The sequence below is a fragment of the Cydia pomonella genome, chromosome 20 (assembly GCF_033807575.1).
Source record: "Cydia pomonella isolate Wapato2018A chromosome 20, ilCydPomo1, whole genome shotgun sequence".
In the NCBI taxonomy this organism is placed as follows: domain Eukaryota; kingdom Metazoa; phylum Arthropoda; class Insecta; order Lepidoptera; family Tortricidae; genus Cydia; species Cydia pomonella.
The window spans coordinates 4,790,888-4,804,155 of NC_084722.1; the positions used below are offsets into that span (position 1 = coordinate 4,790,888).

Below are 13,268 nucleotides of genomic sequence, written 5' to 3' on the forward strand. Positions count from 1 at the left end.
AAATGAAATGAAATGAAATGAAAATCATTTATTTCGAGCTAAAAACTCATATAGTGTTAGTACATACAACAATTATTATTTATCTACCTATATATCTAAGTTAGTACAATATAAACAAAACAATAAATACCTAAAACTACTTAACATAATCTATGTCGATGATGCGTTGGTCCGTTGGGTTCATGCAGTTGGTTCCAACGCCTCATCAGTGGGCAGTCCACTCTGACGACAAATACGTTTAGGAGACTGTTGGTGCTACCCTGCAACCTATGCAATAGGGATGCCGCTCTTTTACGCATAATAGCGTAAAAGTCATCCGTACGGGCATCGGCGAACATCCCTGATGCACTGCAGTACCGAGGCAGACCCATCAGTATCCTAAACGCATTATTATATTGCACACGCAGCGCATTGTACGATCGCTGCGAGAAGCTGGTCCACAGGCTGCAAGCATAAAAAGACTGACAATAAGCTTTAAAAAGTGTAACCTTTACGTCATTGCTACACTTTGCAAACCTGCGCACCAGCATATTGCATCTGACCGTCAACGCCCTGCGCTCTCGTTCCAAATCAGGATCGTCATTAAGGCTTTCGGTGAGCCATTGACCCAGGTACTTAAACCGCTCTACTCTCCTCAGGGCGGTACCATTTAACTCAACCCTAGGAACTTCCTCTAGTTTCTTGTTGCCGGCCCTGAAGATGAGTAGTTCACTTTTTGTAGTGTTATACCTGAGCCCATGTCTCTCCGCATAATGCTCACATATTTTTAGGAGCTTCCTGAGCGCTCTGATTGAGGGAGCCAGCAGCACCATATCATCAGCGTAACTTATGTTGTTGAGGCAGGTACCGCCAATGTTACAACCAACCTTGGCGCCACTGAGTTCCTCAATCAGCCCGTCCATATATATATTAAATAGGGTCGGAGAGGTTACCCCCCCCTGCCGCACTCCACAGTTCAGCACGTATTCGTCTGAGTGCACGCCTGCCCACCGCACAGAGTTGATTTGGTTGCTGTACCAGTATTCAAAGACCGCTAATAACTCTGCAGGGAGACTGGTCTCGGACGACACCTTGCTCCACAAGATGTCGTACGAGACCAGATCGAACGCTTTGGAAAGATCCAGAAAACAGGCGTACACTGGACTATCTTGCTTTCCATAGTACTGGACTGTACTTTTTAAACAAAATATGGCAGATTCCGTCGACACTCCTGGCTGGAAACCGAACTGAGCATCTTTAGCCTTATAGTGTTAATTGTTAATGTTAATTTTAGTCTCGAGAAATTTAATTTAATTGTATATTTGCGTTATTGTAATTTAATGGGTGGGTGATACCTGAATAATAGTACATTATGATACAAGTGTCCTAAGTTGGTCATTACACACGAGGCGATATTGTGCGCGCGAGCTATAAGCGAGCGCGCAATAAGAAAGCCGATGTGGGAAATGACCAATGTACACGCGTTTCATACGACGTTTTTCAACACACTTGCGAGGAAAAAACTTAATAATTCGATTTTTTTGTCAAAACAGTAAAAGTTTTCAAAATGGTGGCTTACAGTTTTAACATCGAATAATTTCACCAAAGCGTGCTGGGCTTGTAGGCACGTATTCGTCAGTTCATTGAAATAAGCTACCAACACGTTTTCCGAGAAACACTGGACGTTTTTGCTGATTTTCCATCGATTTTGATGGTAAAATGCTATCGTTCTCGGCTCTCTCTCTGGCAGCGTCAATTTTATGTGTTCTTCATTTCCAATGCTTGAAATGAAAATGACATTTTCGACAATATATAAACTAAAAACATGCAAAACTATTCCAATTTTATCACAAATATGGAAAATGGCTGGAGCGTTATTTTTTTTACGCACGATTTTAATGCGCGCGCAAGGCAAAGGCGCGAACGAAATCGACAAACAGCCAATTAAAAAAATGTAAAAAAGCTAATATTTTCGTATTTCTATTCGACGGATGGAGATCAAATCGATAAAATGTTATGTTTATTCATTAATGTGATTTACGAGATAATTTAATCCATAAATTATGTTTGGTGTGATAAAACCTCTTTGAACTAACATTTGAAACCTAATAGTTTATTTAAAAATATATATATTACTCGACCAAATTAAGAAGGTTCCGTTACCATGCATATTATTAGCAATCAGTTACCTTCTTAACTCAGTCGGATAATATAATGAAGAAGCGCAAGTGTTATAATATACTGAAAAAGCACGCGTGTTAAATATCTAGGATTATGAGCCAAAAATCGGTGGAATAAAAACGTCGTTTTGAGCAAGTGTGTTGAAAATAACATTTATTAATTTCTAGTCCCCGTGATTCTGTTTCGAAATAACCGAAAATTGATAGTTTTTTTTTAAGTTAATGATTTTTTTTCTGTAAACTCCGTAATCACAAATATGAGACATTTTTATTTCAGCTTTCAGTTTTCAATTTCATGAAAATTTATAATAACTAAAAATGTGCTATAAAAGCAGGAGAGGAGGGGTAAACAATAACTTCTCGGCATGTTTCTACTTCTATTTATTTTCATAAACCTAATATAACGCTATGTATATGCATGCCTCGTGCTTTCTGCCGGATGGGATCATACCTCCATCCTAAATCGAGCTAAGGAGCGGCACAAACGCTTGATAAGCGTTCGGAATAGCACCTCTTTTATCCAGAGCCCCTTTTCAGCGTCAACGAATGAGACCCAACTCGCGAATTAGAATTAAATACAACTGTTTTATATTTGTTGTTTTTGCGCTGAGTAAAGGCATTTATAGATAGAGACTTACAAAGAGTCTACGACCAACATCGAAACGTCGAATAACATTATATCTGCCAAACGTAGTCCTCATTCTCCTGTATGGATATTAACATTTTTTTTAATACTTACGTCGGTGGCAAACAAGCATACGGCCCGCCTGATTGTAAGCAGTCTCCGTAGCCTATGTACGCCTGCAACTCCAGAGGAGTTGCCGACCCTAAACCCGTCCCCCCCTCGTTGACCTCTGGCAACTTTCGCTCGATAGAGAAAATCACGAACATAGGTCTAAAATGCACTATAAAAATAATTTATAAGAAAAAAAACCGACTTCAATGAGGGAGACCGGTGAAAGAACGATTATTGTTGATTGTAGATTTCATACAATGTAATTCAAAAGACAGCGTCCTACGCCTAATTATGTAGAAAAGGAGGTAACATGTTTTTTTTTGCCACTGCACCCACCTTGACACATTTCAGATTTGCCCTATGGTTGACGGGTAAGATACCTGCAATAGGGTATTCGACTGTATTTAAGATAAATTATTGCACATCATGCATGAAATAAAGCACCAGATAATTATTAAAAAAACTAAATAAGTAGGATAGAAATATAAAAATGTGCCTTAAAAACCTAACTGCTTGGCAAAGAGAACAAAATTGCCAAACGTGAATTATGCATCATTGAAGAGTTCCGTTCTGTTCATCATCAGCAGTTCCAATTCATCAAATGTCACTTCTACAAATGTAAATAGTGGATTTGATAATGAAAAAAAAAATATATATATATATATATATATATATATGCCCTTAACATTTGAGGAGTTCCCTCGATTCCTCATGGACCCCATCGTCAGAACTAGAACTTGACAAAAATTTGTCATGAAAATCGAATTTGCTTAACAAACACAGCGAAGAGGAGAAATCGCCAAACGTGTACTATGCGTCGTTGAAGAGTTCCATTCTGATCATCATCAGCAGTTCCACTTCATCAAATGTCACTTTTTTAAATGTAATTGCTTGATTTGTCAAAGAAACTACAAAAATCACTATATGTATGCCTTTCATATTTGAAGAGTTCCCTCGATTCCTCATGGACCCCATCGTCAGAACTCGAACTTTTTCATTTACTTAACAAACACAATGAAGAGGAGAAATCGCCAAACGAGTACTATGCGTCGTTGAAGAGTTCCATTCTGATCATCATCAGCAGTTCCACTTCATCAAATGTCACTTTTTTAAATGTAAATGCTTGACTTGTTACAGAAAATACCAAAATCACTATATGTATGCCTTTCACATTTGAGGAGTTCCCTCGATTCCTCATAGATCCCATCATCAGAACTGAGTTTTGACAAAAACGGGACCAATCTGTATATTATATAAATTAAAACAAAAAAATAATTTTCAAAATCGGTTCAGAAATGACGGAGTTATGGAGTAACAAACATTAAACTTGAACGACTAAATGATTTTTTTGCAAAAACTTAAATTGATATTAAAACGTGTGTTCGAATGTACAGTGAGCTGCGAAATTGCATGGAGAAATTATGAATGAATTCATTGATAAAGTCGCCATGCACTTTTACCTACGGCTGATAGTACCTTCCGGTAATGATGCGAATTGCCAAAAGGCTTCGTAGCGTAACTAACACGGTAAACATACGTAATTAATTATAAAAGTCGAGATGTCGATCGCTACGCCTACGTACTGTAAAGATGCTGTAAAATGAGCTTTATATGCTCTGACAAAAAGGCGTAACTACATTGAATTTCACGTCATTTAAGTCATTTCAGGCTGTATGTACTCCAGAGGGATTTGTATCGATTTGCGCCCGCCGGGGCATCGAGAATTTATAGGGAATTTTATTACAAATCTCTCTGCTAAGGACGCTGTGAATGTTTACTCGTCTATTTATAGAGCTCGTGCATTTTATTGGGGAAGTCATTTGTGATGGATTTTTACGCTGAAACGTTACTTAGTTCACCGCATAATAAGCTATCAATTTAAACACATTCATGAGCCAAAATCAAAAAATATTCTTAAGTTCAACCAGAAATCAGTGGAATGACATGATATGTATTGTGTAATGTACAATATGTCTCCCACTATGGGGCTTTAAGTGCAGGGTTCGATTCTACTCGCTAATTCGAGCTGCTTTTACAATTTGGAACCAACCCCGAACACGCGAATTATTTTTTGGATTATCCATAGAAAACATGGACATCTGCTCAGCTAAAATGTATGAAAAAGCATATATTTTTTTCGTGATTTCGAGTTAGGTCCCATAATAAAAGTAACCCATTGTAGCGAGTAGAATCCAGCCCTGCATTTAAAGCGCCAGGGAGACACCATAAATTATGTAGTTTGTATTTGATTTTTATATTTATTGTCTATAATTGAACAAATGAATATAATTTATAGACCAAATTAGAAATGGTTGTTGTTTAATTACAAACATGGCCCGTACATGTCATTCCGTTGACGGAAAAATTACATCACGCTACATCAATTAGAGTTAGAACAATCTATGTTGCCAACGATTTTGATTCCTCGGACGGGGAAAGTGTTATTTTAAACTTCAAACTTCTATAAGATTGTGTCGTTTAAATAACACTGCCTCTTTGTCCTACGCCTATCAAAATCACTGCCAACTTAGTTTGGTCGCAACTCGCAATTGTTAATTATCTGTCAACCTCTTTCATTAACTGATAGCAATGAGAATTTGAAATAGAGGTGGATTTTCAAAGAAAACTTTATAGCCACAGTAACTGCCATCTTTCGACACATGATTAAAACTTTTAGAACGCCATTTGACTTTGATCTTTATTCTTTCATCGATGTGTTAAATTTGTTAATATCAAAAAGTGGCGCCATACGGGCTTGAACCAAAAATGCTTTTTTTTTACCAAAAACATATTTTCGATTCTAATATTACATGGCGCAGTCGGTATGATTCGAACTTAAGTTTTTATAGGGAAATTGAACTCCAATTGGCATAAATCATAAAATGGTTTTTTTTTAAATACTACGTCGGTGGCAAACAAGCATACGGCCCGCCTGATGGTAAGCAGTCTCCGTAGCCTATGAACGCCTGCAACTCCAGAGGAGTTACATGCGCGTTGCCGACCCTAAACCCGCCCCCCCCCCCCTCGTTGAGCTCTGGCAACCTTACTCACCGACAGGAACACAACACTATGAGTAGGGTCTAGTGTTATTTGGCTGCTGTTTTCTGTAAGGTGGAGGTACTTCCCCAGTTGGGCTCTGCTCTAGAACTGGAATGACATCCACTGGCTGTGCCCTACCACACAAAGCGAGATGACATTCACATTGCCCATACCTCTCTTTTGGACGTAGTTTAAGGACGTACCCGGGTTAATTAAAATGGATTAGACGTGGTAAGGGGGGAAATGACGGAACAGGATGGTCTTATGGGACTTTCAATAGGGGTAGCAGAAAAAGCGCTATTATTGTTTGTCCTTGTCATAGTCTCACGTTTCCTTTCTGCCTACTTCTAAAAAGTTCTAAGTAACGTCGACGTTTTTTGTTGCCCACCTTTGGTAAGTCTTCAGGAATGATACAACGTGTTTTTAATCTCGTCGCATTGCTTGTGTTCTGTCCCTCACGGGCACACGCGTATGGCCCGTCTATGGATAATACTAAATCTATGGCATAAAATAAATATTAGAAGGCAATCAACGGGTAAATATCGTAGGAATAAAGTTATTTTTAAATTTTCCACACCCGCCAGCTCCTCGGCGCGGTGTGCTGACGCCGTCTCTTGCGCCGAAGGGCACAGCTCCGGCCTGCGGGCTGTGCGTCGTGTGACGCCTTCCAGCGCCGCCGGCGACCACAAGGCCTTTCACGCAGGCCCACCCACGAACCAACGCCTGCCAGTTTGTTCTCGGCCCGGCTTAGCTAATCTGGGGCCTGATGAACGCCTGCCTCCTCTGATCTACCATCCGCCCGCTGCTGCTGGCACCGGCGTCCCCGGATAACAACATCAGCCATGGTTGTGTGAGTGCACTGAACTTTAGTATCCGATTCTGGCCAGAATCCCGCGTACCGTCTCGTCTCGTGACCGCGTGATTAAACTATAAGCTTAACTGTGGTCCCCGCCCTTTAGCGGTATCACATATTTTGTTATTTCCCATGCCCGCTTTCAGCGGAATGCCCTGTAACTAGGGACTTTTGTGCCAATTAAATTGCATGTAACCTATTCTGGCCTTATTAATTATATTATCCCTGCCAGATTCCCAGAACCATGTTAAGCCAAAACAAGAGGCCTTTAACTCCAATGGTCCATTGCTTTGCTGCGAGCCACATCCAGGTACTCATTATTCACTACAGTATATAAAATACAAACCCACATTTTTATTCACTACAGCTGCTAAAAACTTTACCCTTTCGTAGTCGAATATGGAACTGATTTATGAACAAATTGACCTTTAAAATTGGTTTAGCTTCGAAACAAGTGAAAATAATTAACTAATTGATTCTTCCCTAAATAGTTTAATCACACGATAAACTGCGTACAATAAATCATTCTCGTATTTCAGTAGCTCTCGCTTCGCCACTTCAGGCTCTTGATTAACACGATCCCTTTTGGGATTGCGTTGAAAATTGAAACACAAACTGGTATTTTAATTAAATTCTCGAAATTAGTAAATAAAAACTTATAATTTTCTGTAAGTATTTAATAATTTAACAGTATGTTTAAGTATACACAAGTACCTATAACTACATTTTTTTTTTCAAAAATAATAAAAACCGGCTAAAAGCATGTTGGGCTATGTTCAATGTAGGGTAGTTAACCGCTTGTCACTATTAGGCTGCCTTGAACGGGGGCTTTTAGGTGGCATCCTGTGTAGCACCTAAGCAGCACTTTTACTAAGAAGAGAAGAATTTTCATAAAAACCAAAATAAATAAGGTTGCGAGGGCTCAACGAGGGGGAGGGAATAACAATTTTGGAGGGAAAAGGGTGCCGAGAAATGAGATACGGCCGTTTATCGTATAGCTATATTCCGACTGACAGGACTGTTGCCGGCTGCAACCGGCTGACGTGAAAATCTCATCTACCCGATATCTTAAACCTAACATCCCTCCACCAATAGTTTTAAACAACCAAAAGAAGTTAAATTAGAAAAATTGTTTATAATCCACCAGGTTCCGAGCGCGTTTAGTCTTTCTCGGGGCCGCGTTTGGTCCCGCAGGTTCATCAGGCACCGACTTCGATGCCGGTAGTGTCGGCGTGTGGACATTGACAGAATCACTTATACCAGGTTCCTGTGCTTCTGGACATTCGGTCCATTCCTCTAACACTGTCTTGGTCGATGACGTTGGTGTCGTAGCCGGAGCGGGCAGGTTACAGAGCGCCGTTGGGGCTGCCATAGCTGATGGTACCGCTGACACTTGTGGAGTATTTGATGGAGCAGCCTCTATAACTATAGCTGGCATGTTATCGGGGGCCAAGGGTTTTTGCCCCGGTCGGGCAACATCTTTGTTTTCCGGTTCAGTTTGCCCCATGGCATCATCCTCCCCCCTATATTTGATTTTTATGTCGTTTTATTAAGTGGTCTGATTGTTCACATTGAACTAAATACGTCGATCTCCCTAATTGTTTCTTCACCAACGCTTTAGACCAGAACGCTCTTTGCTCTTTTTCACTATAACTACGTCATTCGGCTTAAAAATAATGTTCCTACTGCCACGGTACTGTTGCATCTGCGAACACTGATTTTTACGAACGGTTTCACACAATGAAACCCGTGGGAATGGATTCATTAAGTCAAATCTACATCGTAGGTTCCTACCAAATAAAACCTCCGCTGGTGATCGGTTCGTGGATGAATGTTTAGAATTTCGGTACTGAAATAAAAATTCGTGTATTTTCATTTTTAGGTCCTTTTTTTGAACACCACTCAGCAGAATGGCTTTCAAAGCTTTTTTAAAGATCTTCACATAACTTTCTGCCTGACGTTGCTTGCCGGTTGAATGGAGGAATCGTGACATGAGAAATACCATTCGTATTACAAAACACTGCGAATTCTGTTGACGTGAACGATGTGCCGTTATCTATGCAAATTGTGTTTATTAACCCAAACCTAGACATCAACTCACCTAAGCAATTTATGACAACTCTCGAACCGAAACCGTTGCTAACGTCAAAAACCTCAACCCATTTTGAATAAGCATCGACAGCTATCAAAAACATGTTATTATTAATCGGGCCTGCAAAGTCAAGATGTACTCTATAAAAAAAATCTGGTGGGTACTCCCAGGGCGTAAGGGGGGCGCGGCGGGGCGTTGCTGCGTGCATACTGCGCACGCGGCGGCTGCGTGTTCTATGCACGCGCTCTGCCCGGGCCACCAGAACCGATCACGCGCTGCTGCCTTCATTTTAGCGACACCTAAAAACCTATGGGTGACAGATCGGACCCATCGAATTACAGGCCTATCGCTATTACCTCTCTTCTCTCCAAGGTCATGGAGCGTATAATTAACACAAAGCTCCTGAGATACCTAGAAGAACACGATCTGATCAGCGACCGCCAGTATGGTTTTCGTCACGGTCGCTCGACTGGTGATCTTCTAGTGTATCTCACACACCGCTGGTCTTCGGCCATTAAGAGTCAAGGTGAGGCATTGGCAGTTAGCCTAGATATAGCGAAGGCGTTCGATCGGGTGTGGCATCGGGGTCTCATGTCGAAGTTACCATCTTATGGATTGCCGGAGGGACTATGCAAATGGATCGCTAGCTTTTTGTCCGGCAGACGCATACGAGCCGTAGTAGACGGAAGCTGCTCCGATAGCATGGACATTAACGCTGGCGTTCCGCAAGGTTCTGTGCTATCCCCAACACTGTTTTTGCTGCACATCAATGACATGTTGTCTATCGACGACATTCATTGCTATGCAGACGACAGTACTGGGGATGCCTATTACATAGGCCGTGCAAACATCCCTCGTTCCGTGGTGCTGGAGAGTCGTGAAAAGCTTGTGTCGGACATTGAGAGCACTCTATCCAGAGTTTCGGTGTGGGGTCGGGACAATCTAGTCCGATCCAACCCCACAAAGACACAAGTTTGCGCGTTCACCGCTAAGAAAACCCCATTTACTGTGGTCCCGCATTTCCAAGGCACAGCCCTTACCATGTCAGGGAGTATTGGGATCCTCGGTGTCGACATCTCCAGTGATGTCCAATTCCGTAGCCAACTGGAGGAGAAGGCTGCGCTGGCATCCAAAAAACTCGGTGTGCTCAATAAAGCGAGGCGATACTTTACTCCGGGGCAAAGACTGCTGCTATATAAATCGCAAGTCAGACCCCTTAAGGAGTATTGCTGTCACCTTTGGGCAGGAGCACCTGCATGCCAGCTTGGACCCTTTGACTCAGTCTAAAGGCGCGCTGTGCGAATCGTTGATGATCCCAAACTCACAAGCGGTATTGAACCTTTAAGTCTAAGGAGAGACTTTGCCTCCTTGTGTGTGTTCTACCGCTTGTACAACGGGCTCTGCTCTGAGGAATTGTTTGACATGATGCCAACGGCCACTTTCTATCACCGCACCTTAGAACCTAAATGGTCGCGTACTGTGCGGTTCAAGAGCTTTAAATACGATTAAAATTCTACGGTTAGTACAAGACAGTGTACGGTGATTTTATTAACTCTTGTAAAGTGAATTAATTGTGAATTAATCACGAGGCGTGTCTATCAAGATGGCGCTCGAACGCGAAGTCCCAGTTGTGAAATAATCTATCAGTGTTTAAAGTGACATTTCTGCAACCAGAAACGTTTGACGCTGACAGATCATACCCATAACTAATCCAGGGGCACATTTCTCGAACGGTATTAGACTAATATTATTAGTCCACGAACTGTTAAGTCGTATGGGCTACCATGGAAACACTTTTTTTTTATACTACGTCGGTGGCAAACAAGCATACGGCCTGCCTGATGGTAAGCAGTATCCGTAGCCTATGTACGCCTGCAACTCCAGACGAGTTACATGCGCGTTGCCGACCCTAACCCCCTCCCACCCTCGTTGAGCTCTAATAATATTACACGAAAAATGGGCCCCAGATCTGATTCGTAACCTGTGATTAAAATCATAATAAGCCTCTATGTTTAGCATGCAAAATGAGAATAAAGCCTGCTACGCCGCAGACAGCTACGGTTCGCACGTAGCCTTCACGTGTCTACGCTTTGGGATTATTTTCGACATTTTGTGTTCGCATACTTGCTACGTGTAATGGGTTCCTTCCATTATTCATGCAGTGTTTGTGAGTGGTAGGTAAGGTAAAGTAAGTTTGACCTTGGTAGTCCCTCGACTCAGAACGATGGAATCAGTGATATGTAATGGTATGGCTGATGGGATGAAAGGCTAATAAGGGCCTGTTTCACGTCCAAGTAAAGTATAGCTAATTGATAAATAAATTAACTTCCAGATGAAACTTCCTGCAAAAATTTGCACTTTATCTACCAGTTAAGCTCATTTTAAGATTGTCAAACGCGATGACTTTATTCGTCAGATAAGTGGCAAGTATATATATGGCTTATTCTGGATTTTACTTGAACATTGTGAAACAGGCCCTTAATATACTCGTTTATTTTCTCACCAAAGCCTTTCCTGCTTAACTTACACCTTACCTCTCAGAGTGGCTCAGAGCTACGGAAGGAGGACCCCGGCTGGCGGGGCGAGAAGGCTCGTCCGGTGGGCCCGGCTCACCCCCGCCACTGCTCGTCTGTCTAGTCTGAAAGAACGTGGCTTTTAAATGTTTCCTCTTATTTGGATCCTTCTTATTACCATAAAATGTGACTACTTTGCTCCAGAAATTGCTTCAAAATACGAAATTAGAAATATATTTTTTAAATTGCACACTTAATCAATATATACAGAGGTATTTCTATAACTAGCTTAAATCTAAAATAGGCCCTTGAGGCATTGTACCAAGGATGCCGGCGGAATTTTCTAGTTGTAATGCTGATATGTTGTGCCAGCTCTTCGGTCTCCAGCTAGGTACGTCAACCAGACTTTTGCAAACAACAGCTTAGCGATTTTTGCAAAAAACTTGTGCGCGCTGGGACTCCATGGACCTAGAGTTTTAACGCCAAATGGTACAGTCAACGTCAAATACTTTGTAGAAGTAGGTTGTCACGTCAACCATCCATATTCGTTATGTAGGAAACAAACCGTACTACATATCTATCTTACGCACACAAAGGGGCAACTGGACTAGACTACCCGGTCAGTAAGCAATGTGGAGTGGTAAGACCACACAGAAATGTAGGTCATTCGCTATCCCGATCTTGTTTTCTTAACAAAGTACATTTAAAAAGAGTAGTCCATCTTCAAACAAACCAAAAGTGAGGTCAAGTGTTTTAACTGCCTAACATACGGGAACGTGAGCGCATTCTTAAAGAATGAGCTGTAGATAGAATGTTATATTATTTATAAGAGTACTTACATTTAATTTTACTACATAACCCGAAGCGTACAATAAACTCAGTCGATCGACCAAATACCGCAATGTACAGAAAGCTGCAGAGTTAAGTGACGTCTCTGTATAGAAATTTGTTTGCACGGAAGTCACTTAACTCTGCAGTTTACTGTACCTAACGAAAATCGCATGCAAGTTCTTGAACCATCTAAATGAGGCTTGAACTTCGAACATAAATTCCTATTTTTTAAAGATAGCTTACTGTCATTGTGATTACACTATGTTGTTACCGATCCAATTGACCCAGCCATGGACTGCGAACGAAGCTAATTATTTGCTCGATGGAATTCGATATTCGATCAAATCGTGTGTCATGTTTTCCTGTTATTAGTTCACATGTCAAGGGTAGTTTTGACGGTGATTCATCAGTTACATCTAGTCGAGAATGGCAAATTGTTTGGAAATTGTTTCAAATTTATTTTTAAATACACATGGAAATAGGTAACTCGCCAACACATGCATTTTGTACCGAGATTCTGATCGGCACTGTCTATTACACTCAACATAGTCCAATTTTACAATGGTGCGGTCAGCAGCTAATTTGGTTGATAATACTAACGGTATGAAATGTCCAATGTAAAGTAAACACTAAATGGCTCAACAATTAACGTCCAACATAAGTTCAACACGTTATTAACAGTACGCACGCATATCAATGTTATTTCTAAGTTTTTCCAGTGGGGCGACACTCCTCCTTTCGGCTTTTCCCGGCTCCGTTCGGCTCAGCATTGCTCCGAGCAATTATTAGCGTTGGCACAACTTGACGTCCCTATACGTGCACGACCACGGATAAGATAAAGACTTGAATTTTGACAACCCTAAATGGCCGAAAGCGATAGCACTATACATTAGAAAAAGACAGCATAATTCGTCCCTGAATCGCTGTCAAACTTCGGTTTTGTAGGAAGTGTCATTTCTACACGGTCATACTATTATTTTTTCTGTGGTTTGTTGTCTGTTAGAATTGGTCCACTCTCATTTGGTAATCTCACACTAAACTGAGA

General features: G+C 41.2%; 1 protein-coding gene across 1 annotated transcript in view; it reads right to left on the minus strand.

Moving 5' to 3' along the window:
- Window positions 1-13,268, minus strand: part of LOC133529275 (neo-calmodulin) — a 44,714-nt gene that overhangs the window by 27,563 nt on the left and 3,883 nt on the right. Inside the window, exon 3 of the mRNA XM_061866973.1 lies at window positions 11,414-11,517. Within this exon, the coding sequence (XP_061722957.1) occupies window positions 11,414-11,517 (104 nt within the window). The remainder of the gene's footprint in view (window positions 1-11,413; window positions 11,518-13,268) is intronic.